This window comes from Megascapheus bottae, chromosome 5, assembly GCF_031878675.1.
Source record: "Megascapheus bottae isolate mThoBot1 chromosome 5, mThoBot2.hap1, whole genome shotgun sequence".
In the NCBI taxonomy this organism is placed as follows: domain Eukaryota; kingdom Metazoa; phylum Chordata; class Mammalia; order Rodentia; family Geomyidae; genus Megascapheus; species Megascapheus bottae.
Genome location: NC_143513.1, coordinates 65,754,845 through 65,782,788, shown reverse-complemented (window position 1 = coordinate 65,782,788; position 27,944 = coordinate 65,754,845). Strand labels below are relative to the sequence as shown.

At 35.9% G+C, this 27,944-nt stretch overlaps 1 protein-coding gene across 1 annotated transcript in view; it reads left to right on the top strand.

The window, feature by feature from the left end:
- Positions 1–25,910, top strand: part of Grm8 (glutamate metabotropic receptor 8) — a 729,702-nt gene extending 703,792 nt beyond the window's left edge. The window contains exons 10-11 of the mRNA XM_090333244.1: positions 20,602–20,848; positions 25,542–25,910. Of these exons, the coding sequence (XP_090189370.1) occupies positions 20,602–20,848; positions 25,542–25,591 (297 nt within the window). The 3' untranslated portion in view covers positions 25,592–25,910. The remainder of the gene's footprint in view (positions 1–20,601; positions 20,849–25,541) is intronic.
- Positions 25,911–27,944: the final 2,034 nt, after the last annotated feature.

Below are 27,944 nucleotides of genomic sequence, written 5' to 3'. Positions count from 1 at the left end.
ATCAGGAGCCACAGCTTAAGAAGCCTGTAGCCCAAGACCGTAGCCCAGTTTATTTCCAGTTCTCAATCTTAAATACACATCTTTAAACGAGGGAACTGCCAGGGGCTACATTCGTACAAACAGTATCAAGTCTGAAATAGGTTGAATGAGAAGCTATCAAGTCCCAAACAGGTTAAATGAGAAGCTATTGACACAGCCCAAAATCATGATAAGAGCTTACTTCCTTGTGTACTCAATTGTGCGGGTCCAAGGTCACTGACCCCACAGTCACGGTCACTGACCCCACAGTCAGTCCCCAACAATAACTGAACTCCCAATCTGGTACATGAGTTACATATGTGGCTTACTGTATATCCATTATCATTTGGCATAGTATTATTTTGACCAGTTTTTGGATTCTCAGTTTTTCTAGTCATTACTTATACAGTGCATGTATTTCTTCCAAATATAGAGTTATAGCATGCTTTTTCCTTTTATTCATATATTTTTATTGTAATTAATGGAAGGGTTACATTATATTCACCAGATAGAGGGTGCATTACTTCACATATAGTGGTACCCTTCCCTTTCTAATGTCTTGGTCCCCATTTCCTTCCCACCACCCCTGCCCCTCATCTTGTTTTCCCCCTTCCCTATTGGATTTCTAATAACCAAATATGCATATATACAATGTATCAGATAACCAGGTGAAATACTGTAACAATATAAGATAACCAAGGGACAGCAAAAGAGATGAGACATAACATAGTATATTAATTAAAACAATCACTCATTATATAGCTTTTGTTTCTATATTCTGGAGGTCATACTATATGGCCTTATGTATCTAGGTTTTTGTATTTAAATGTAATGAAAGAAGAAGAAGGCAGTTAATTATCTTAAACTATTTCATGTCAGAAAGGCTACCAGTATAACTTAAGAACAATTCTGATCAACCAACCAACAAAGTAAGTATATTGATCAAACTCACAGTTATAGTAAGAGTCTGAATAAAGTATTGAGCAGTAAATTCATATGAACATAAACACTCAAATTTCCAAAGAGAATGAATAATTTAATATTTTAATATGTATAGCAACATCTGTTTTCCAGAGGTCAGCTTTTACCATTTTTAAGTCATTGATGCAAGGCTACTCCTATCTAAATCTGTGAAAATCTTTTTAAGAAAAGAGCCAGGCTCATGCCTGTAATTCTTGCTACTCAGGAAGTTAAGATCTGAGGATTGCGGTTCAAAGCCAGCCCGGGAATGAAAGAACATGAGACTCTTTCTCTCCAATTAATCACCAGAAAATCAGAAGTGGGGCTGGGACTCCAGGAGTAGAGCAGTAGCCTTGAGCTGAAGAGCTCAGGGACAACACCCAGGCCAGAATTCAAGTTCCATGTCTGACAAAAAATAATCAGATTGCTTTGGGGTAAGACTTTAGCAGAACTTAAAAAAAATCACCATGGTAATATTAAAATAATGAATAAATGGAACTTAATTTCTAATTTAAGTATAGCCTATAATACAAACAAATGTATTCATTGGTCTGTAATGACTAACTCCATCTAGACATAAGAAAATCACTTTACTATAGGAGTGATAAATAAACTTCTTAATATTCTCCATATTAATATGACTGAAATAATGTGAAGAGCTACAAGGACTAGTTTGACTATTTGCATTATTAGCTGTCATTTCAGTCCAGCTCGTTCCTTAGTCATGATTCAAGTTTATTAGCATACTGCGTGGTTTGGGTTTGCACAGCTGTCCTTGCCAAGGGCTTTCTGCAGTTGCTCCATCATTGGGGTATCCAGCTGTTACTTATTTAAAGCCTCCATCGTTTTCTATGACAGAGTAACTTAATTATGCTCCGCTTTAGAGATGTTAAATGAAATTATCTTCAAAACAAGTGCACTTCATTTAATATTTTTCTCCATCAAGTACTTGAACTGTGACATTTACGTCATGAGCACTAAAGACTAAATGCTTTACAAATTGAGGCTTTCTGATGGAGTAATTATTATTGAAGCAGAGCTCTATTCTAAAGTACCTGTAATAAAAATTGTGATAGCTGATGGTCAGGTCTGGGCTGGAAAGGTTCTGGAGAGTGAAATTTTGATAATGCAGGGAACAAGTTGTACGTATGGACTCTTAGTGGCAGTCTAATTTTGTTTACCTAATTCTGAAGAGAGCCACATTGGAGGTTTTAGTAAGTTCCTCCGTAAATCATAAAATCTGCTCACAGGGTCATGACAGGCACTGTAAGGGAAGAAGTGAGGAAGTTAGAAAAGGAGAAGGAAGGAAATGAGGGAAGAAAGGAAAATAGATTTTGTTTTTTATATTTACACATATGGTATGTGTGAGTATATAATGTATACATATTTATGTATTTATAATGTTTAAATGAGTATATAAGTGTGCAAATGTGTACATGCATACATATGTAAGTATATATGATACATACATACATATATAATATGTATACTTTTATTTATTGTGAATTCTTGGAAAAGTTTGAAACCAAAGTTAACAACACAACTACGCAAACCTTATATGGTAATCTGGTAACTCCAGGTTTCTCTTTGATCATCACTTCTTTCCATTTTTTTTCTGTTACTTTTTCATATATTTTTTATTGTAATTAATGGAAGGGTTACATTATATTCACCAAATAGAAGGTGCATTACTTCACAAACATTAATACCCTTTCTCATGTTCTAGTCCCCATTTCCTTCCCCCACCCCTGCCCTTGTAGAATATACATAGCATAAAACTTATCTTCTTACACTCAGCATAATGTACACCAAGTTCATCCCTTTTGGAGTTCGTGTGTCAGAATTTTATTTCTTATTTTTGCCAGTCCTGGGGCTTGAACTCCTGAGCACTGTCCTTGGGCTTTCTCAAGGCTAGAGATCTACCACTTGAGCCACAGCACCACTACTGGCTTTTTCTATGTATGTGTTACCGAGGAATGGAACCCCAGTCTTGATGCATGCTAGGCAAAACTCCTGGCCCAATTTTATTCCTTTTTAAGGTTGAATAATATTCTATTGCATATTTTGTTGAATTTTGTTCATCCATTCTAAATGGGATGTTTTGATTTCTTCCATGTCTAGCCATTGGGAATAATATTCTATGAACATAGACCTGTAAAATATTTCATTAAATTTTGAGAGATAGTCATAGCTGAACTTGCTAGATGATAGTTCTAGTTTCTCTACATCCTCGGTAACAGGCATTCTCTTGTGTATTTCTTTTAAATAGTAACTGGTGTAGTCCATTCTCTGATGTTATAGCACTATATCTGAAATAAGATTTACTATGAAAGGTGAGGGGACACAAAAGTAGTTGGACAAAGGTTGAACAAATGCAGCATATATAGTGTAATACTCACTAGACACTATATTGAAAATGAACTATAGAACTAGAAAACTTGTGGATGGAAACAGTAGGGAAAAACTGGGAGACAGCAAAGGAAGGGGTGTCATTGATCAAAAAAGAAATATACCTTTCATCTGACTCATGTAACTATATCCCTCTCAACATCACCTTTACAATAACAATAAATACATAGTAAAAACATATATAATGAAATAGTGATTTTTAAGCTCACAGTTTTGAAAGTTTTAGTGCCTGATGCCAGCACTTGGCACTCGGCTTGGTATATGATGAAAACAAGTAAGCCAGGGGCAGCTGGAAGGCAATAAGGGATCACCACAAACTCATGCATGTTTTGGTCTATTCATACAAGGCACTCAGGACTCACTCCTCTCTTAAGGGTCTTATCTGATTTCAAAAGAAGTTTTCTGAGGTTATCCAAATGACAGCATTGTCATGCTATTTAGATATAAACTGATATATTTTTGATACTTTGGCTTATATTTTCCTGCTAATCATATGTTGTGTTGGCAGAAATGTGAGTTCAAATTCTTTGCCTAATTGTGAAGAATGTTTTCTTCTGGTTTAATTTTAGCAAATTTTAGACTTATACAACTGCCGTGAAAGTAAAACAAATACTTCCCTTAGGCTCGCCCACTGTCAGTTTCCCCTAATGCTAAAATGATGGAATGTAAAAACAAGTAAAGTGATCAAATCTAAGGAAATTCAAATTGATGCTTTAATATAGTGAGTGAAATTACTAGATTTAAACCTTTTTGCTATCCAATTTGGGATTTTATTGCCTTTACCCATCAAACCTCCCTTGTCTTTTGATCTTGAGAGAGGTTCTTCGGCTTTCTTCAATTCTTATGTCCTTGGAAAAAATTGAATAGTATGAATTATTTTATAAAAGGTGCATCCCTTTTCTGTTGGTTACATTCAATGTATTCATTTTAGGAATACTATTATATAAAGTTATTTTATCCACTTAGGTCTGTGTCTTGTATCTCATATAATGACATGCAATGATGTGCCTCATGACTTATGAGTGATCCAATTAATTGAGTTAATATGATTTCTTCTGCTTTTTTTCCACTATAAAGTCAGTTTTCTTTTTCTAAATAATTAATATTTTTTAGTCATCTAGGCTTGAGAGTAGAACACTGTGGGAAGTTACTGCTAATGGCTATAGGGAGCTGGAAATACTCTATTTTGAGTCGAACTATTTATAGTTGACACTATCATCTTGTTCCTGATCTTAGACAAAAATGTTTTTGGTGTGAAGTTATCTGCGGGCTTGTTATTGAGGAATTTTCTATGTCTAATTGTTTCAGAATTTTTACCATAAAATAATGTTGGTATTTGTCAAATGATTTTTCTTATCTATTTAATGCTTGGAAGGTTTTACTTCTTCATTCTGTTAATTGGGTTTCTCATGTTTAATAAGTTGGTAATAGTTGATGATGATGTATGATTATTTTAGTTTGCTATTAAATTCTTACATATCAGTAATCATGTGTTGGAGATAAATCCTCCTCTATATGGATATACATACATATTTATAGATGTGTTTATATTGATGGATTTATATGTTTAATACAATGTATTATTAAACATTATTTAAATCTCCTTTGCAAGTCTGTTGTTTAATTTTGGAATGTGGGAAATAAACTAATCCAAGTCATCTTAGGAATCAACTGACAGACATTGGTGAGAGAATCGCCAAGTTCATGCCAATTTGACCTATTGGTAAGCTTGGTAACAATTTTTTTTGCCAGTCCTGAGCTTGAGTTCAGGGCCTGAGGACAGTCCTTGGAATTTCTCAAGGCTGGAGCTCTACCACTTGAGCCTCAGCACCATTTCCGGCTTTTTTTTCTCCTAAGTATGTGGTACTGAGGAATCGAACCTGGGTCTGCTTACATGCTAGGTAAGCATGTTACCACTAGACCAAATTCCCAGCCTACTTGGTAGCAATTTTTATAGAAGTATGTAGGAAAAGGCTAACTGGAGTGGTAACAGGAAATGATGGGTAGAAATCAAATGTATTCAGCAAATATGGACAAAAATCACATTGAATTTTCCTATGAAATCACAAAGGTTAAGATTTTTTTTTTATGCTGGCAAATACCAAAGTCGCTGAAAACTTTATGATGGACTGTAATAGTGATGAGACTCATTCAGAAGACAAGGGAAAATTAGGAGAGGAGAACCTTTCAATGTAATGTAATTATGTGAGTATTGGGTTGTCTTTACCTATTCACAGGAACAAAAACTGCACCAGTGATTATAGAAGCCAGTAAGTTACTGAAAGTTGTATGAAAGCTCCTAGTTCTATAATCTTCTCATCTATTTTCACAGTGAAGAGGGAAGCAGGAGTTTTGAGATAACAGTAAGAAGAGTGGTTATTACAGCCATATGAAGAGATGTGACTTAGTCATGTACTTGAAAGATAAAATAGTGACTTGACAAGGATAGCCTGATATTGTAGCAAGTTGCCAGAGACCTGGTTGAGGCTCATCATTAACAACTGAAAACTGTCTTAGAACAAATCTAAGTTTGAATATTCTGGCAGGTACAGCTCTTGAAGAAGCAATGAGTTAGGTTTCAGCAAAGCTGAAATCCAACTTTCTGGACATAGGCAGTGACAGGAGATAGAAATAAGAAAGCAGAGCATGTTTACAAAGTAATGCTTTTATGGTTGACAATACAAGCGAAGCCAAATAAAGAAGGATCTGAGAACTAACAATGGGATTGTATCCTTGTTGATCGGAGGACATTGTAGATTTGAAGGATTACTAGTTCTATTGGTTGTTGTACATAGCAAGATTGCCTCCTCTTTCATGACTGAATAATATTGCAGTTTGTATAAATGCCAATTTTTTTACCCAGTTTTCTATAATAGATAGTCAGGTTGATTTTCATCTTGCCTACTGTGAATAATTTTATAAGAAATAGAACACAGATTTATTGGACTAAACAATGAAATATACAGACTCTGGAGCCAATTACCTGTCTTATGTCTTCAGAAAAGTTACTTAAGATTTCTTCTCCTCTCTGTCTTTATCTGAAAAATTGGAAAAAAAACACAATGCTACCCTGATCTGTAGTAAAATGATAATGCATAGAATGTGGTTATAAAGGGTTGTTACATGATATATATTTATATGTGTAGTTCACTGTTACTCTGTTTTAAGGCATTCTCTCTGTGCTTTTCTATGTCTTTGGGCTTTTGAAGTCATCCATAAAACCAAAGATTTTTACTTTCTTTGCCCTGACTAGAAGTTTCTAGATTCCTAACTGGATCAGACACCAGTCTGCTGACCTGAGCAGTACCTCTAAGTCTTTTGACTTAAGTTTGTCTGTTAAGTCTTTCTTCCTACAATCAATGTTTAGTGAAAGGAAGAAGTTTAACCAAAGTTAGTTTTCCTATAACCCTTCCACTTGACAGAAAAGCTAAAGGCAAAACACCTGAGTGATGATACTGATACTGAAGAATATTAACACTTACCAGTTACATGTTATTTCAGTACTTTTTTACTCATTACTCATAACTAACTCTGTGAGTTTCTCAGATCAGTAATATTTTTTTCTATTTTACATCAGAGAAACTGATTTATTGCCCTGGAATGACCAAAATTAGGGTGGTAAAGTTAAGCTATTAACTTTAGTTTTCATATTTTCTCAGTAGATTTTTTATTTCATCTGCACAATACTGATGTATTACTTTTGCCTTTACAAGTTTCTGCTGATAAGATAACCCTAAATTCAGTGGCCTAGCAGTAACATAACCCTTTCTAGACTTCATTGTATATTAGGGTGATGATTCATTTCTGAAGAATGTCCTGCAAATGCTATCCATTCTCTTCATAGGAGAAAAGGATTAATCGCTATTCATTCGGTGATACCAAATAACTAATAACTATATTTCATTTGCTCATCACATTTTCTAAGCCATAGCCCATGAGGAATTCCAGTATAAGAAGAATGAAAAAAATATTTTCTTACCATAGCGAGATCTGAAAGCTGTATGACAATGACAGAAGTATGAAGTTCTGTCATAGAGACTTAGGATGATGATAAGATGTACAGGGAGGGGCTGGGAGATTGGCCTAGTGGTTAAAGTGCTTGCCTAGCATACACAAAGACCCGGGTTCAATTCCTCGGTACCACATACATAAAAAAAGGCCAGAAGCGGTGCTGAGGCTCAAGTGGTAGAGCTCTAGCCTTGAGAAAGTCCAAGGACAGTGCTCAGGCCCTGAGCTCCTGCCCAGGACAGGCAAAAAAAAAAAAAAAGATGTACAGGGATTCAAAAGATGACAAAGACAAAGACACAGATGAAAGTCTTGACAGGAAAAGAACAAGGAATCATCAACATTCAAGTTAAAGAAAAAAGAGCTGTTATAAATTGGGAAAGTTACATTACAAGTGAAGACTTAGCATGGATAGTTCTTTCATTTTGTTGTACTTATTTCTTAGAGATTCAGAGACTCAGATTAGTTGTTTGAATAACAAAGGAGTTGGTTGGAGGCACTGTCAGATATGAATTAGCTGAGAGAAGACCAACAGAGATAGCTATGATTCAGGCATGGTGCAGAGCCATGGACCCAAGGATCGCGACTGTGTCTGACGGCCTGCAGTATTTTTGGAAATGCTGAGCTTCATAGGCTTCCTTTCTGATCACTTCCCTTAGATCCTTAAACACATATGAAGTATGTAAATTGGATCCTCTGAAATTTTGATAGGAAATATAGTGTGGTGCTTTCGTTTACCCAATGCCAGGATCACTGAGCATGGCAATAATTGTAATGTCTTGAGCTTATACATGACAGAGTAGACACTTTGTGAGAACAAGTAAATGGTGTAGAGTCATTACAATCCATGGAAGGATATGGAGCCCTCATTTTTTCCTCCCACAGCCATGGGTTTGATACTACTCCATCATCTGAGTAGAAAGACATGCATTGAGCATGTAACTATATTCCTTGCTGCTACAACAAGGGTCTGGTGTTTTCTGGCTGACTGCAAAATCTCTTCTGTGTGATGATTCAGAAACTTCTATTTTCTCCATCCAATAGTTCTGCCGCTCTCATTATCATGAATACAGACTCAGCAGAAAGGCAAGTTGATTTTAGGGACAGTGCACATATTCTTCTCATTTTACAATGATTTCTCTGAAACCCTTATGACTGTTATTGTTTTGTTCACAGTGCATTGTTTGAAAATTGGTCCAAACCACCTGACTATATTTAGTCTGAGTCCACCATGACATGGGCAGGCAATCCCGGAATCTGTAATACCCTGTGGAATAAGATGCACATATCTGGGTAGACTGTTATCTCCTTTATCACAATCCTCTTCCATGTGCAATATGTCTTTTCTTAAACTAATTTTCTTCTTGGGAAACTGTTATATTTTTAAGACTTCTTAGTTAAAAATAATGAAAGGGAAAATGTATGGGGTATTTTTTTCCATAACAGAAGAAATATTTAGTGATATTTCTTAGGCAGCAATTCAAATATTCACTGAGTGATAATTATTCTGAAAACCAAATTTTCAATTTAAAAATATTTCAAGGCCGGGAGTTTGGCCTAGTGGTTAAAGTGCTTGCCTAGCATGCATGAAGACCAGGGTTCGGTTCCTCGGTACCACATATATAGAAAAAAGCTGGAAGTGGTGCTGAGGCTCAAGTGGTAGAACTCTAGCCTTGAGAAAGTCCAAGGACAGTGCTCAGGCCCTGAGCTCAAGCCCCGGACTGGCAAAAAAGAAAATTTCAAATTTCAGCTATCAAATTTACCAATGGAATAATTTATTTTTTTATTATCATAAGCCCATACTCTTTGGAACATAGTTTTATTAATAGCACCCTGTTTGTCCTCAAAATTAAAATAGTGTACATTCCAAATTTCTTTCAGTAAATGGTTTTGTGGAATTTGGAATAATATTTATATGTGTGACATTCCATATGATTTCTATCTCTATGCTTTCCAAAAGAGTATATTTCATCACTTATCTGATGAACAGGGCCTGTGCACTATAAAGTTCAATAAATAATATGTGGTGTTGGTAATTGTCATAGGAATTCTATAAATTAAGTCATTTTGCTCAACCATACAGCACCCATAATCACAGAACTTCCAGAATTCTTGAGTGACATGGATTCTGCATGTTTGCTTGAATTGCCACAAGAAGGTACTGTAATCGTGCCACCAACCAGAAAAATCTATTTCTTTTTGAAGTCTGACTTAAGTCATTAGAAATGTTTTGTTATAAAGAAGTTTTCAGAATTTTACGTGGTCATTCTTTCATGTGTCTTTCTTTATGGACATCTCTAATTTCTTTGTAACACTAACAGTGTTACAGTGACCGCAGAAACTTTATTTGTAGTTTATTATCTTTTTAAAGACCACATCTTCAAGTATAGTTACATTAAGAGCTACTGTGGCTCAAAATTTCATCATATAAATTTTAGAGGGGATTTCTCTGTGGTCTCTCCTATGTTGTTATAACTTCAGGAAATAGCATAGTATTTATAGTACATTATAAACCCACAACATAATTTGCACTGAGTTACTGATATAATTGTTTTGCCTTTAGTAATGGTTTTGTAAAAAAAAATTATCTATCTCAACAGTAATGTACCATCGTTCTTAGAACTGTCATTGAAGGGCTGGGAGTTTGGGCTAGTGTAGAGTGCTTGCCTAGCATGCACGAAGACCTGGGTTCAATTCCTTGGTACCACATACATAGAAAAAAGCCAGAAATGGTACTGTAGCTCCAGTGGTATAACTATAGCCTTGAGAATGCCCAAGGACAGAGCTAAGGTTCTGAGTTCAAGCCCCAAGACTGGCAAGAAAAAATAATAAAATCTGGTAATAAATTTATCCCCAAATTCAAATTCCAGAAAAGCATCTATCTCCAAATAATGGCTGAAATATATATGTATGTATATGTATGCATGTATATATGTATACATGTATGTCACATGAATGTAACATTACATACAATATTCAAAGATAAGTTTTGTTTCATAGTAATTTATAATAATTTCTCTTTTCTTTTGACCTGAAATTAAGCCATTGCTTATTAGTTCAATTTAACACACACACACACACACACACACACATACACACACACAAACAAACACCCCACACATAACCTGAGCCAGAAGTGGAGCTGTGGCTGAAGTGTTAGAGCATCAACATTGAGTGAAAAGGAGGCAGTGTCTAGATCCTGACTTCAAGCCATAATGTCAGCACAAAGAATAACCTTCCCTAGCTTTGGCCATGTTGATGTTCTACTTGCTGATTAATGCCTGACACTCCATAGCTAATGCCCACCGTTACCATCAAGTTCAAGGTTAAGGATTCAAAACTCCTAGGTGAATCATCCCAGTCCTGTATCTTCCCTCTTCCCTCTGTATTTCTAGACTTGCATTTGACTGTTCATTTTGAAAACCTCAGTCCTGGGCCAAAGGGGATGTGATGAGTCAGTAAATGGATCACAGAAAATCCAGCTTCATTTTCTCTGATGACAACACACTGTAGCATCTCTGACCTGCTGATGGGTTCACAACACTGTGATTTCTTCTGTCAGAGACACATCACTCAAAATAGTGATTCTTCCCAAAGTTAAATTTGTATGTCCTTTAAATATGATTTTTGTACAAGCATACAGGATATTTTTGCATTTATTTTTACAAATCCATCTTTTTGCTTGTACTTCTATGTAATCCTTATAAAAATAGGCTCTCCTCAAAAAAAAAAAAAAAAAAACATGAAACCATGAAGCTCCTTTGTGAAAGAAGTGCTTGTGGTGTGAGGAAGATTAAGGTTAGTGTCAATAATGGCTATTCTTTCTTAATTAAAATGGACCAGTTTCTGTGGCAGTGATTTATATATGTTGTCTCATTAAATCCTTTGACTTTGATCTATGGAAATTTAGAAAGAGTGTAAAACTCAGTTAATCTATTAAGTATGCCTCCAAAAGGAGGCAGCCTAACATTCTCACTTCACAAAAGTGGATGCCATTAACTTTCAGTTTATACTTTTCCCTGAAAAGGTGGTGGCAACATGGTCCATTATTATCTTAATTAGAGTTTAGAAGAGCTTCATGCTTATCTATTCATGATTAAGGTCAGTTGAAAGGAAATAGACCTCAATGTTCCTATGCTTTTAATTTATCTCTCTGAATTATTGTTTCCTGCTTGGATTTATGCAGGTTTTTTTTTTATTTGAATGCCTAGCTCAACACCAATCAAGATACAGAAAATGAATGTCACCCAGATGGTGTTTGTTGGGAGTCGAGGGCAGGGTGAGGCTGGCCCATGAATCTGCATCACTGAGTAAGATAACCACACAAAGAAATGAGCTGTTGTAGGACACCATGCCTAACTTTGAGCTATACTGTCAATATTGTGACTTTCTGCTGAGACTTGATTACCATTGGGTATGAATGTGTTATTGCTTTATCACCCTCTGCTGAGACCTATAGTGAAAGTAAACACGTGGACCTCCCTGGACCTTCCCACCTTTGTACTGATAGGCTCCTGCACCCTATATTACCTAAATGTACTTCCTACCTTGAGGGGTCTCCCTGATGCGTCTGATTGTCCTCCAGCAAGGGAGGACTGGTGTGGCCCTCTTCTTTCTCGGCTCATCCTGGTTGAGTTGAGAGGGCCCCAGGACTAAAACCCGACAGTTGTTGAAGGTGCTGAGCTCACAGCAGTAAAACATACACATGCACACATACACACCAAAGTTAATAATCCCTCCATCTGTGGAAATTTTATCCAGATGAAGACAAATTGCTAAAATAGATGTTAAATAATGAAATATTCAGACTTTGACTATGGAAGTGTTAGATGGTTAGATGTTAAGAAGTGAAAACAGGGAATACAGGTACTGGAGATGAGCAGTATATTTTTTAGTATGAAATATTTTATTTATTTTGATTTTATTTTTTTATTATCAAAGTAAAGTATAGAGGGGTTATAGTTACATTCGCCAGATAGTGGGTACATTACTTCTCACACATTGATACCCCTTGTCATATTTTTGCCCCCATTTCCCTCCCCCTACACCCTCTCAATCATTTTGTTTTCCCCCCTTCCTTTTCCTATTTCAAATAAACAAATAAATATATATACAATATATCAGGTAACAAAGGCAGATATAGTAACAATATGAGATTAACAAAAGGGCAACAAAGGAGAAGAGAAATAACACAGCACATTAAGAACAACAATCACAAATTATAAAGCTCTTGTTTCCATATCCTAGAGATCATTTCATTTAGTCTCATCCTATATGGCCTTATGTACCTAGACTTTGAGCTATAGTAATCCTCTGCTAGGAGAGTCCTAGATGTGTACTAATTATTACAAATGAAGGAAACCATTGGCCTGTGTTCCTTGGGTCTGACATACTTCACATAATATTATTTTTTCCAAGTCTTTCCATTTCCTTACAAATAGGGCAATGGCATTTTTTTCTGAAGATAACATAGAATTCCATCTTGTATAAATACCACATCTTCTTATCCAATCATCTACTGAGAGGCATCTGGGTTGATTCCATATCTTTGCTATGGTAAATAATGCTGCAATGAACATCGTTGTGCTAGTGACTTTAATATGTCCTTGTTTCTGGACGTTTGGGTAAATGCCATGGAGTGGGATTGCTGAGTCTTATGGGAGCTCTATGTTTAGTCATTTGAGGAATCTGCTTTCCATAGTGCTTGAACGAGCTTACACTCCCACGAACAGAGTAGTACCGATCCCTCCTGGCCACATCCCCACCAGCATCTGTTGTTATTCTTTTTCTTTTTCTTTTTTGGCAGTTGTGGGTCTTGAACTCAGCGCCTCAGCAGTGTCCTTGGACTTTTCATGAGGCTAAATCTCTATCACTGGAGCCACAGCACCACTTCCAGACTTTTCTATGTATGTTGTACCAAGGAATCAAACCATGGTCTTCACAAATGCTAGGCAAGCACTCTACCACTAGGTCAAACTCTCAGCCCTGTTATTAGATTTCTTGATCCTGGCCATTCTAACTGGAGTGAGGTGGAATGACAGAGTTGTTTTGATTTGCATTTCCTTTATGGCCAGATGTGTCAAGCATTTCTTCATGTGTCTATAGGCCATTCTTATTTCTTCTTCAGAGAAGTCTCTAAGTCTTTGGCCCATCTTTTAATGGGATGGTTGTTTCTTTGAAGATTTGTTTTGGAGAGATTCAATTTTTTTAGCTGTAGATATATTTTAGATATGACGCCTTTTGTCAGTTGTATAGTTAGTGAAGATATTCTCCCACTCTGTGGGCTTTCTATTTAACTTGCTAGCTATTTCCTTTGCCATACACAAGCTCTGTGGTTTCATGCAGCCCATTTTCCCAAACTTAAATTTGTTGTGTTTCTGGGTCTTTATTAAAGTTTTTATCTGTGCCAAGGAGATCTAGTTTATCTACTATTCCTTCTTGTAAAGTTTTCAGGGTATCTGTTTTACCTTGAGGTCTTTGATCCAGTTAGAGTTAATCTTGGTGCATGGTGACATAGAAGGATCCAACTTTAGTTTTCTCCAGGTACTTAACCAGTTCTTCCAGCACCACTTGTTGAAGAGGCTGTCTTTCTTCCATTTCTTTTTTTTTTGGCTCCCTTATCAAAGATTTGGTGGCCATAAATCTGTAGGTTTGGTTTCTGGATCTTTAGTTCTATTCCATTGGTCCACAGGCCTGTTCTTGTGCTATACTATAGCACTGTAATATAGTCTGAAGTTTGGTATTGAAATTTCTCCTGCACTGTTCTTTGAGCAGCATCATTTTTAACCTTGTGTTCAGGAAAGGTGTCATAGAGAAGACTATTTCAAGAAAGACTTTATGGAAGTGAAGGAACAGGATACCAGATATATAAACCTTAAAGCTGAGGCATGGTTGTTTAGTTCCAGGATTTGTTAGTGTGTCTGAAAGAGGATATGTAAGGGGAAGAATAAAGGGAAGTGAGTTCAGTAAGGCTTAGAGAGTGGTTGTAAGACTAATATGGGAAAAATACTGCATACTTTTAAGAATAAAAGGGCCCTATCCTGATTCACAAATAATAGGTCTCTGCCAGCTTCTTTGTTAGGATTAATCAGTAGACTAAACAGAAGATAACAGAGGCAGAGCATGTGAGTTCAGTAGGACAGCTACAGGAACAGTCTAGTGGAAGTTCATAGAGGCTTTGAGCAAGTTAGTGCCAGTGGAACCAAAGAAAATAACCTGTCTGGAAACACTCTGAAGGTCAATCAACAGGATTTTGTCATAGGTTGGTGTGAGTATGTTTAAAGGGGTCAAGTTCAACTTCAAGACTGATGGTCCCAAGAACTGGAAAGATAAAATATCAAACAGGCTCATTGTTAACAACAAATTTCAGGGCAAAGAAACAAATAATCACAGGCACTGGTGTGTTTTATTTGCTGTCAGACATCTAGGAGAGTTACCCAGATGGCATTTGAATGTCTCTAGAGAAGTCTGGAACCTGCCAGCAAGTAAATGGTTTTTTAAAAGGATCAACAGCATAATTTGTAGGTCTTAATGAAAAATGAAAATTAAACTTTCTTATCCCAAATATATTATAAATTGCATAACAATAATAGCAGAGCTTTAAGCCCAATAGAAGTTTAAGGTTATCATTTCAAATGTGTTCTGCAAGATTGTGCCATTTTTGGATTGACAAATAAATGTACAGGTGTCTAAGGACTCATCTCTTAAGTACTTCAATGTAGAGAGGTTGTACTGAATTTAGAAATTAGGAAGAAATGTCAACCAAAGAGAACTGAAACAACAGTAAAATATTACTAGAGGCTTGATGCTAGTTCTCTAGTGTCCAGGCTCAGTCAGAAGAGCCAAGTGGTTGCTTCAGAGCCAAGTGATTGCTTTAGAACTAGGTGGTTGCTTTTGATGTTCCTGATGCTCAAGAAAGTTTAGAGTTGGAGTTATTTTGTGATGGGCTGATTCGGGGCATTTTATCATCTACAAGCCACTCCAGGGTTTCTCGACCACATTTCTTTTAAAAATATAATCACCTCTAGTAATAAATGAGAGTTTTGAAGTCCATTGGCTGAAGATCTCCTTAGAAAGTAAGAAGAAAATCTATTTTTTAATACAAGTGCCATTTTGGTAGATGCAGAGATAAGGAGCTAAATGACAGAAGCATAGAGAGAGGCAAGATGTAAGGAAAGCTGCTCAAGGTGTGTGGAGAACAGCCAAACAGAACACCCCTGGCCGTAATGTAAGCATGAAATTAAACAATCCACAGCAAGGCAGAAATATGTGGGAATAAATCATGAATTTTTTTCTTTTCACCTGACATGCAGCTGCTTTGCATGTTAGCAAAACAGGCTGCCCTGTTCTTCAAAAGGATTATAACCACCACCAGGTTTATGTTCACATAGTTCCATCCTCATTCTTCCTGGTCTATTGATTACAGATGACTCTGCTGGGTGCAAATGATACATTTTAGAGAGTGAAGAGGGAGCTATAACGAGGCCAGAAAAACATGTCCTTTTGGTGTCTTCTACAGTGCTAGCTCTTCCAGAGCTTATCCAGAGATTGCTTAAATCAGTGTCAATGTCCCTGACCTCTTCACATTCAGAATATGCCTGGGTTGCAGAGGCTAAAAAATGATAGGCTTAGTGGATGTAGGAGAATACATCCTCTTTTCTTGGGGTATTTTGGAGCGAAGGAGGCAGGGGAGGCATATAAGAGAAAGTTAGGAAAGGGATTATTATCAACACTCCTAATACCACTGTCAGTGTCTCTTGATGGATTTACATGCATTCTGATGACGTATCATTGAGGCAGAGAGCTGCTGTGTGATTGTGAATGTAGCCCGCATATGATTGTGGCCTTGACATTAAGCAGCACACTTGGTGTTTGAACTAAAACTGATACTACCTAGTACAAAGTGTGATTACAATGGCTTTCCAGACACTTGGAACATGAATATTACCAGTTTAGTAATCAAAATTATCTGTATGTATCTCTCTTTTACTCTCATTCTTCATAGTTGGATGTCACTTTATTACCATCTATTTTTTTGCAAAGTTTGTGCATATAAGACATTTCGAAGACATATTAATCCACCCTGTAATTCCTCTGCAAGAAAAATATTGCCTTCCTCAACTCTAGAGAAAAAAAAATAGACAGAGGAAAATAAAATCAGACATCTTCCGAACACCAAGGGAAGATTTTGATAGTTTGGATTGTTGCTTGCTTGATTGGCTTGTTGATTTTCTTATGTTTACGATAGACCCTACATCTTTTTTTATTTTTATTTTTTATTATACTAGAAGGGTTGCATTGTATTCGCCAAGTAGGAGGTGCTTATTTCACAATCATTGATACCCTTTCTTGTATATCCATTCATCTGCAGTAGGGCATCTGGATTTTTCCATCACCTGGCTATTGTAAATAATGCAGAGGTGAACATAGCTGAACAGGTGTCCTTATATCTTGGGTTATGATGTTCAGGATAGATGCCCAGGAGTGATATGGCAGGATCATAGTTAAGGTCAATTTTCAGTTCTTTAAGAAGTTTCTGCACTGCTTTCCAGAGTGGCTGAACAAGTTTACAATCCCACCAGCAGTTCAGTAGGGTTCCTTTTTCTCCACAACCCTGCCAGGAGCTGTCATTGTCTGAGTTCAAAATCTTGGTCATTCTTGTTGGGGCAAGATGGTATCTTAGGGTTGATTTTATTTGCATTTCCTTTATGACCATGGATGATGAACATTTTCTCATATGTTTTTCTGCCATTTAAATCTCTTCTTTTGATAAGTCTCTCTTTAGTTCCCCTGCTCATTAGTGAATGGTTTGTTGGGTTTGGGGAGGATTACTTCACAAACATTGATACCCTTTCTCGTGTTTCTTTAAACAATAATTATAGGACCTGGGAGTTTGGCCTATTAGTAGAGTGCTTGCCTAGCACGCACGATGTTCCAAGTTTGATTCTTTGGTACCACATACATAGAAAAAAAAGTCGGAAGTGGTGCTGAGGCTCAGGTGGTAGATCTCTAACCTTGAGAAAGTCTAAGGACAGTGCTCATGCCCTGAGCTCAAGCCCGGAACTGGCAAAACAAAAATAATTATAAAGGGGTGGTGCTGTAATACATACCCTTCGGCCACTAAAAACATGTTTTACTCCTGTCATGGAAAAACATTGTAATTGTTTTTAGGTGTGCAGAAATCCAGTATTTTTTTTAGAATCAATGTTCATTTTCCAAACTTTGGTTATAACCCCTCCATTCCTTTTCAACATGGAAGATATTTTAAATTCTATAATCCATGATATTAGGGATTAAACTTCTGAATGAGAGTATTTAGTGCTTTTGCTATGTTTTTTCATAAAATTAAACCATATTATCCTTTTCTCCATAATTTTTAATTAGCTTCCACTAGTTGTATAAGGCAGTTCCATTTCAACATGGCGATATATGCATAAAATGTACCTTGATTGGACTCATCTCCTTTCTCAGTCTCATTTGCCCTTTCTTTGCCTGGGCAAACCTAGCTCAACAAGCTTCATTGTTTGATTTTTACACATGGACATCAAGTATTTTCACTGCATTCAGCCTAAGAAGCACTTTTATTTATTTATTTTATTAGTTTTATGCTGATATCATTGTGGCTCTTACCTGTATGATTTATTCATTTCATTAGGTAGCAAAGGCTGAAGCTCATCCACCCAGTGCCTTCAGAGTTCAGGGTTATGTGAGATTTTAGGTTTTTAAAGTACAATTTTGTGTAGATTCTTTTCCTGGGTTAAACTCATATTATTTTTTTTTCAACAGCCGTTTTAAGAGAGCACATAATTAAGATGAACATTCTGCAGTAATTTGGAACTCTAATGTCTAATGGAGAGCTTGGTACACTAAGCATAGTGCTATTTAATTCTTAACTCTGTGTTTATTATGTCTTTTTCTGAGTAGACTTGCCAAAAAGAAAAACCACAGTAATGCATTTAATGAGGAAGCTTGCATTACACAATCTTCTTTATGTCTAATATTTAGCAAGTTTGAATTTACTGTGTATTTCAGAGGCGCTACCAAAGATGGAGAGAAAATTATCACTTGCATGATGGATAGCAGAGTAAAATACAAGATTTCTTTAACTATAAAGGTTTTTATGTACTATTAGGATTCACTCTGCACTCTATAATAAGACAAGGACACGTTAAGAAATTCAACTAATCCAATTATTTCCTGACTGTTTGATCTCCAGATGTTATTTATTTGTTTGTTTATTTACTTATTTATTTTGGGGGGCTAAATTGGCTTGGCAAGGTCTGGTGGAGATGCATCTGATGGCTACCTATTCAAGTATGTTTGCAATATTGATGTGTATGGCTTGAACTTTGCCATGTTTTTCTTCAGTGGTCTCCCTCTGCATTTCATTTTCTGCAGAGAATTTTTTTTCAACAATGCTAGCTTGAAAAATAGGTAGGAATTCAAAGACTAAGTAACTCATGGGAAGCTTAGGAGTTTTTATAATTATAGGTTGTTTCCAAGTGGATACCAAGGCAGTTTAAAGGCACATAAATGCACCCCATTGGGATCTTCATTCCAGTAAAATTTTTAGTATTCTCCACCTTAATACAGAATTTCTTTTCACACACTCCTTACTTTGTTGAGGGGTGACCTTGATGCAGGTCTTTTTTTATGCTGGCCGAGAATCTCGTCACTTTGTTTTATAGTCACAGTGTCATCAATGTACTATGGTATCTATGACTGAGACCCAATTTACAGAATGGGAAACTATGGAAACCATGTTGATGTAATTTCTGCAAATCAAATTCTTGAGTGTCTTCATACACCTAAAATTAAGAAGCTGTTTCTATATGATTATTATGTCATAAACCTTGCATAGACTCTTATAAGTCTTATAGCATAAAGTTAATATAAATATAACTAAGTATGTAGAAATGAATAAATAGTTTACTTTATTCATTTTAGTATCTTAATATTTAGGAGTAATGAATATTGTAATTGAGATTATGATTACCAGGAAGAATTTCATAAGTGAGGTGACATTTGAAACAATCCATTTTTTATCATTTTTTGAAAGATATTCCCATATTAACAGTAGAGTCACACATATATATAACATTATTAGTAGATGAATGGATAAGAAAACTTAGATGTCTACATAGTATACTTTCACAGATGAGCGTAGTGTAAAGGTTTCGAAACTTCTTGATCACAAAGCTCTATCTTCTGTTAAAAGCAAACCTTTAACCCAAGAAAAAGCAACACTAGTGTTGATCTATGAATTCATCCTTCTGAATAGTTTTCAATGGTTTATGATCTCAAGACAGGAAAGTGGAATGAGATCAACAATTTTTGTTTTTAAATACTACCATATCTCCTTTTATATTATAAGGAAAAAATCAAAACAAGTGGTATTAACTTTCTTAATGTATCATATGTAGAAAGAAAACATTTCCAGCGACATCTTCCATGTCATTTTGGAGTTAGGGGTTTTGTAAGGAATGATCACAAGGAGGGTTTTCAAAATGTATGTACCAGGACTCACTCCCTAGTTTATAAATCTCAGTTTTACAGGGAGGTGTTCTTATACATTTGGTAATGGTACTGATATTCATTCTGATATGAAGTGATTGCTGAGAAATCTCTGGAAGCACAGTTTAAAGGTGTTGTTTAAATTAAACCCTTACAGCCTGCTTGTGATTTATCATATTTGATTATTAAAATTAAGGAACAATATGGAGGTATAAACAATGCATTATTCAGGAAGTGGGGTGGAAGAATGACACTGCACAATGCCTCATTCTCAATCTTATTTTTACCATATGTAATTTACTGTCTGGGGTAAGGAGTACTGAAAGAATATCACATGTTCACAGCTACCTTCTGTGAATGGCTTTTTTGCCACCAAACAGTAATTTCTTCTTATACTGGTCTTGGCCCTTTTCTTATGGAGTTTATTTATAATCTGAAAAGGAAAGTAGGCTCCATCAGCTTGTTTGTTTATTGTGAATTTGTTTGCAGCAATCAGGTCTTTCAAAAAATACAAATTTGCTCATCTTTCCTTGCAAGTTTGGATGTTTGCTATAGTTAAGGGCAATTTCAATAAGTACATTCAAATGCATCTTCACATAGAAGCTGGAATAATTTTATAAAATGGCATGTTATTTGATTTACCTTCTACTAGGCAGACTTAACAACTGTGATTCTTTTTTCTTTTCCTTCCCTCAGATGTACATCCAGACAACAACTCTAACTGTGTCCATGAGTCTCAGTGCTTCAGTGTCTCTGGGAATGCTCTATATGCCCAAGGTTTATATTATAATTTTTCATCCAGAGCAGAACGTTCAAAAACGTAAGAGAAGCTTCAAGGCTGTGGTGACAGCTGCCACCATGCAAAGCAAACTGATCCAAAAAGGAAATGACAGACCAAATGGCGAAGTGAAAAGTGAACTCTGTGAGAGTCTTGAAACCAACAGTAAGTCATCTATAGACTTTCAGATGGTCAAGAGCGGGAGCACTTCCTAATAGATGTACGTTGAACAATCTTCTATAAGCCTTGGGGACTATGCTACATGGTCACAGGGGAACAATGTGCCCAGACACTGTAAGACTGTCAGAACCATTTAGTGAGAGGGCCAAATGACTGTGGGATGAGTGGCTGTTCTTCAAAGCATGTGCAGGCCCTGCAAATCTCTTTTACAATGCATGACACTCAGATCTTTCTTTGCATGCAGTACAGACCTGTGGCTTGGAACCCTCTTCCATTTATAAAATTCAGTCACATAGAAACTATTTCCCAACTTTGGAGACTTCAGATTGGAAGGTCATGAACATTGCATTTGTTTTTCAATATTGCTAGAATCTGTTAAGAGAGATCCTCGATGACATGCTATTTGGGCCTTGAGAGGAATGTGAAAATTAGCCAATATGTTTTAGTTAAGTTATAGTAACTGAATCTTTTCTCCTTGTGTTCTATTTTTGGCCTCCCTTCATTTCTTGAAGACACAATGAAAATTAGACCTATTTTCTGCAAGTCTAATAACCTTGAAAGAAAATCCTTTCCATGACTACCAACATTTCTGTTTTCTTCATGTTTCTTCGCTTCTCTGGCATGTACTTCAGAAACAGTATATGAAGCACCTCAATGATATACAGGCTAATCTAGTATAATTCAACAGATCAATTAAGTCCTAATTTGTATCTGCAGTAAAATAATATCAAATAGGCTAAGGATTTGTATTGTAAAATAAATAGAAGGCTGACTATAGTAAAAATTACCTTCCTCTCAGGATTATTCAATGGTCTATATTTCTCATTTTACCCTACTTTTGACATTAAATCCAGAGAATCAGAGTTGTATATCTGTGGTTTAATTAGTCTTGTTGTCATTGCAAGTCTTCTCTGCATTCACTGACTTACCTTGTATTAAGACTTTGAGGTGAGTGGTCAGGCAGCAGAATATCTCTAAGGTAGAGCCAAGCAGGAAGAACAGCTTTGCTCAATTTACTCACTGGCTTCATTTACTGTTAGGCCCCCTGTTATTTCTGGGTTATCTTACCACCTTACCACCGTTACCAAACTTAGCTTGCTCTTAGAGAAAAAAACCCTCACAAGGCTCCACAAACACTGCTCACATGGTCAGCGTTCTGTCAACTTGTGATATGTGAATGGAAGGCACAATAATGATGTTTATAAAATTACTTACAATCATCTGTCAATATAGATAGGCAATTGACTATTAATTGTCCTTTCATACAAATGATTCATAACTACGTTCAAGCCACCAGAATAGGATGCTGTGACCCAAGTGAAGTTTCCCTGTGCTTTTCTACTCTGAAAGCATCAGTATGAAAAGGTAAAACCCATGTAAGGCCAGTAAACTGGGACAGACAACCCTTTGAACACTGGCATCTATCTACCTGATGACTCAAGTCAGTCTACTGTGTTTTAGTTACAATCTAAAAAATCAATCATTCCACACTCTCCTGTGGAGGTAATAGCATTTTTCAGTTCTTTAAAGAACAACCAGTTCTTAGGAAATTTCCTAATATTTCAAAGTACTAATCTTGCATTATGGAAATAACCTTCAAATCCTTACTGTTATTTGTTGTCAATGTTGAAATGGAAATTATGCTGCAAGCATATGTTCCTCTATTTTCTCTAAAATAAGACTGAAGCATTCCAAACATGAAGACTATTTGGAGGGGAAATCTATAAAAACTCCTGGGAAGTTATAAGCTCACTTTTGGAAGATAAAGGAAAGTGGAAAAGAGGAATTAAGCTCATCTCAATTACTGCCTGAATGGAGTTTCAAGTTTACTTGAGAAGTTTTAGTGTTTTATCTTTTACAGAACTAGTTTAGGTTTAACTAAATTGGGTCCGGTTAGAGTGGTAACACATTCGGCAGAGTCAGTTTTGTGAAATCTTCACAGGTTTACCTATCAGAGCAGCCATGCTCATCTCTGCTTTCATGTCTCCTTACATGGTCATCTGAGGAGAGAGTAGATACCTGTGCTGTGCAAACATGTCTTGTCTTTACCACATAGAATTCCATGCCCAAACACAGGCTTTTAGGGCTTTGTCCAGGTTGCCATTAGTTGCTTTTAAAAAAAAATTAGCTAAAAGCTTCTGAACTCACAAACTCACTAAAAAGTGTATCCACACAAATAACCACTTACTTTTTATCTGCCTATAATTGTGTGGATTTAGAAATTCAATTGTGTGTTGGAAAACTGTTTGACATTCAGTTATGAAAAGCACCTAATCTTGAATTTAAGACATTTCCTCTCAAAATGAATAGCCTAGTCTCAATAAATCCTATTATTAATAGGATTTATTAATAATAAGTCCAGTTAATGCAGTGGAGCTGTGTGTGTGTGATACTGTCCTCTTTTCCCTTCTGCTCACAGATGTCTGATGAATCACCCTAGCCATAGTGAAGGCGCCACACACACACACACACACACACACACACACACACACACACACACACACCACCACCAACAACAACGTTTTAAAAGCTGTAAGACATAGTACAAATATAAAAGTATCATTGGAGCTTTAAGCAGGTTAGCTGATGGTTAATAGAATAACATCTCAGAAAGAACAACTAGACCCAATGTTTCAGCTTTCTTTTCTCTTTGTTATCATATGGAAAATTTTGACCTTTATGGCTGCTACTTGATTATTGAATATTTTCATATCCACTGTGGACTAATAACTATAGCATACATGCAATACTCTTGGTCATAATCTGAAGCCCTACCAGTCTTCTTGTACATGCAAATTGTTTATTCTAGACATTCCCACACAAGTTCCAGATGTGAAGGTTACATGAAGCAACTGGACATAAATAAAAAGACTGGGAAACTAGAAAGGGAGCCAACTTACTGAACTTGTGAAATACTAAATCCTACATAAAGCAAAAGAGACAGTGTTAGAAGCAAACATGGTATCTGTAAATTTTGCTAACTGTACAAAATTAAGCAGTGCTGAACATTGTATTCCTTGTATTCATGAATGAGTCGCAGAAACTGCCATCACTACAGGTTGACTTATTTTCTCTAGCATGTGTACACACAGAATAATATACAGAGGTACATGCATTGTTGTATTTTATTCACATGAGCATTTACAACTGTAAAAATTATCTTTTCATTTCTGTTCATTTTAGATTCATTTTTTTCCAGTCCTGGGCCTTGAACTCAGGTCCTGGGCACTGTCCTTGGGCTTTCTCAAGGCTAGAGCTGTCCCACTTGAGCCACAGCACCATTTCTGGCTTTTTTCTATGTATGTGGTACAGGGGAATCGAGCTCGAGTCTTTGTGCATGCTAGGCAAGCACTCTACCACTAGGCCAAACTCCAGGCCCAGATTCATTTTTTTCTTCATCTTTTTGTTGTTGGTGGTTGTTGTGGAGCTTGAACTCAGGGCCTGGACACTATCTCTGAGCTTTTCTGTTCAAAGCTAGTGCTATATCACTTTGAGCTACAATTCTACTACTGGTGTATTGGCGGTTAATTGGAAATAAGAATCTCATGGACTTTCCTCCTGTGCCTGGTTTTGAACCTTGATCCTCTAATCTCAGCCTCCTGAGTAGCTAGGATTACAAGCATGAACTATTAGCTCCTGCCCTTATCATATTTTGGGAAAAAAAGTTTATGCAAATTATCTCCCATTCACAGTTTATTCTTCCCCCTTACTTGGTCTTTAATTCTTTATTTGCTTTACCATTTTGATGAAACAATGTTTCCAAACTTTATGTTTCTTGATTGAAACCAATGGAAAAAATTAATTGAACCTACTTTAAATTATAGTTCTCATTTCTCAATAGTAGTCTGCCACCTTTCTTCCAGCAGCTCACTTTTAATACTTCAAAAAATCAAGTGTGATGAATCATAGTTTTGTCATAAGCTCTCAAAATTAGAAAGACATTAAAGCAGATGTGTATATTAATGCCTTTGCCAAGATGCCATTCTATAAAATCTATTTTTCCTTCTTGTTTTAATCATGGTCTTTGCCTGGTACATAAATACTTCTTGTATTTTCAGATATTCTTAGCAATCTTTAACATTAAATGAAGTTGACTGACCCCTAAAATGCTCCCTTAACTCCTGACAATTTTCCCACCTTCTATAAAAGACTTGAAAGTCCTTCAACAAAATTACCTTCTCTGTTTTAGAAGAAATTGGAATTATATAAGACTATATAAATTAAAAATGGAGACTTCAAGTAAACAAACATGAAAAATTACATTTCTGTAGATATTTTACTGTTGGTTAAAAAGTTCTGCCATGAATTTGGGTGCCTCATCACCTTTGTTTTTTAGTTTTCTAAACTCATTATCTATACTTTTCATTTTACATAGCTGTTTCTTAGTCAAATATACATCTAAATTGAATCTCACCTATAATGATTAGAACGTTAATAGTTTAAATTTTCTACTAAACATCCATGCATACCTCAGATTAGTGGTTTTCTCAGATTAAATTTGCTGTGGAATTTTTATTTCTATAATCATTGAATTCCTATGATAGGCTTAAAATTAAACTTACCACTTAAAAATTGAATATCACAAAACATCAAAGGATTTAAATTTTGAAACTATATGTAAAATCATATCAACACAATTTTTGACCTACTATTAATGTGTCCCAATTTGTCTTAACAGCTTCCTCTACCAAGACAACCTATATCAGCTACAGCAATCATTCAATCTGAACAGGGAAAAGATGCAATCTGAAGAAACGTGGTTTGTGATCTTACACAATAAGTATGAGACTACAAAAACTCTCTCCTGGAGACCAACGTAGACTACAACCAATCAAATTCATAGTCAGTCTTGTAAGGAACAAAAATTAGCAATGAACCAAATGTACCAATAGCTATTGGGGAGTGAAGAAACGGGTTTCGTACAAAGTGTCAAGCTAAAAGTACTGCTGACTCATGAGCAATTATAAAACAAAAAACAAAAAAACCCTAAAATCTCAAAAGGAAAACTAATGTTAGCTTGTGAAAAAAAAAATGCTGTTGAAATCAACCATGTCTGATGTTATTCTTGTATTTTTTTCTGTGATTGTGAGAACTCCCGTTCCTGTCCCACGTTGTTCAACTTGTATAAGACAATGAGTCTGTTTCTTGTAAAGGCTGACCTGATTGAAGCCCTGGGTTGTGCTAAAAATAAATGCAATGATTGACGCATGCAATTTTTATACAAATAATTTATTTCTAATAATAAAGGAATGTTTTGCAAATGTTGAGAGTTGTTTCGTTCCAGTTTTAAAAAGCTAGGTCATTCACCTTTCTAGTTTGTCCTGCTTCTGTTTTGTTTTTCCTTTTTCTGGGTGTTCCCAAGAAAATACCATTTCCTCCAGGAATGTTTATACATTTGTGTTTGCCTTTGGAAGGTTGTCTTTTATTCCTATCAGGAAAGGAATTAGTTGTATAAGGTTTTCTGAATATTCCCAGTTTTCTGTGGTAGTTCTTTCTAATAACTGCCTCTTTCATGAAGAATCAAGCATTTGCTTGAGGTAAATTGCTGCAAGTTATTATAATTGACAAATGAGGGTTAAGCTTTGCTTGGAGAATGTAATATAAAAAACATGTAAATATATATATTAAGGTGTCATTGAAATTCCCCTTTACATTTCTACTTCCAAACTTTTGCAAAATGAAATTTCCTCTGATATTAACCTCTTCTCACCTGGACCTAAAAATCACGGCAATCTGTAATGGGCCTTACCAAGTGCATTCTTTAAAGCACAGAATTAGCATATTTATTCCCTTCCCATTACTAAGAAACCATAGTTCAGATAACATGTCAATGCTTTCTTATTTTCCAAATGAAAACATTCATTGGTTCATAGAACAGTATCATTAAAGAGAGTGAAAACAGGGAGTCTGTCTCATGCTAATAAACCATGCCCAGATGGATAAAAGGAGCTTCTGAAAGGCTTTCAAATCTGTTACCATTTTTTTTCATGAGTGTCTCTCTTGCGTACAACCCCAGCCATCCATCAAATCAATGGGTCTCTACAATCATTTTGTTAGTAAATGTTCTCTCTGCTGAGTTAGCTTGGATGGCTCATTGCACTCTGTATAGATATAAAGAGCTCTGTGGCTTCCACCCAGATATTAACAGTCAACTTTATTTAATAGAGAAGGTTGAAGCAACAGCACAGACTCCTTTCACATACAAGAACAGTTCTGAGATACCTGGGAAGATAGCACCACAAAAGAACGATTATGCATTTACTGCCCTTTTATAAAGTTTTTCTGAAAAGGGTTGTCTTTGGTACAACATATATAGGTCAAAGAAAGGATATTAATTTAAGTTTTCAGACAATCTGAATTGCCAATGACACATTCCTGTAACCTGGATCCTAAACCCAATCCTAGGTGTGCCTTTTTTAGATAAGATAGACACTGAGGAACATAAAAACCATCACCGGATATTGAATTTATGATTGGGTTATAATATATTTAAGTACCAAATAAACATCTTAAGAGAGAATTTTAAATTGCTAGTATTCTTTTTTTTGGAGATTGTTGATTGTTCTTAAGATTCTGTTACTTGATTTTAGGTGATTTTCCATATGATTTGCCAAGAAAAACACTTGAATTTTATAAGCCTTGCATTTCACTGAGGGAACAAAAACTCAAGTATACATTCATGTTTTTATGTATTTATTGACTCTAATCAGGGTAATTATGTGACAGGGTAATTATGAGGACATTGCTGATAAAATTCAATTGAATTTTACTATTATTATGACATTTCAAAGTTTTTAAAATAAAATGTCATGGAATTTCAAAAACTTTTTTCCCATTGCTATTTTACCAATGGGTTCATGTAACTACTTCCCTTCACTAATTTTATAACTAATTGATGCTTGTTTGGTGTCAGCAAAATCGGGTTGAACTCATGATCGAATGATGGTTGTCCTGGATTTCCATCTGCCAGTCGTTGTACCTTTTTCTGCTGATGAAACTTATTGTCCTCCACAAGGAACAAGCTCTCTGATTCTCTTAGTAGAAGCTCTCTCAGCTCTACACTAGGAGATGGAGAATGTAC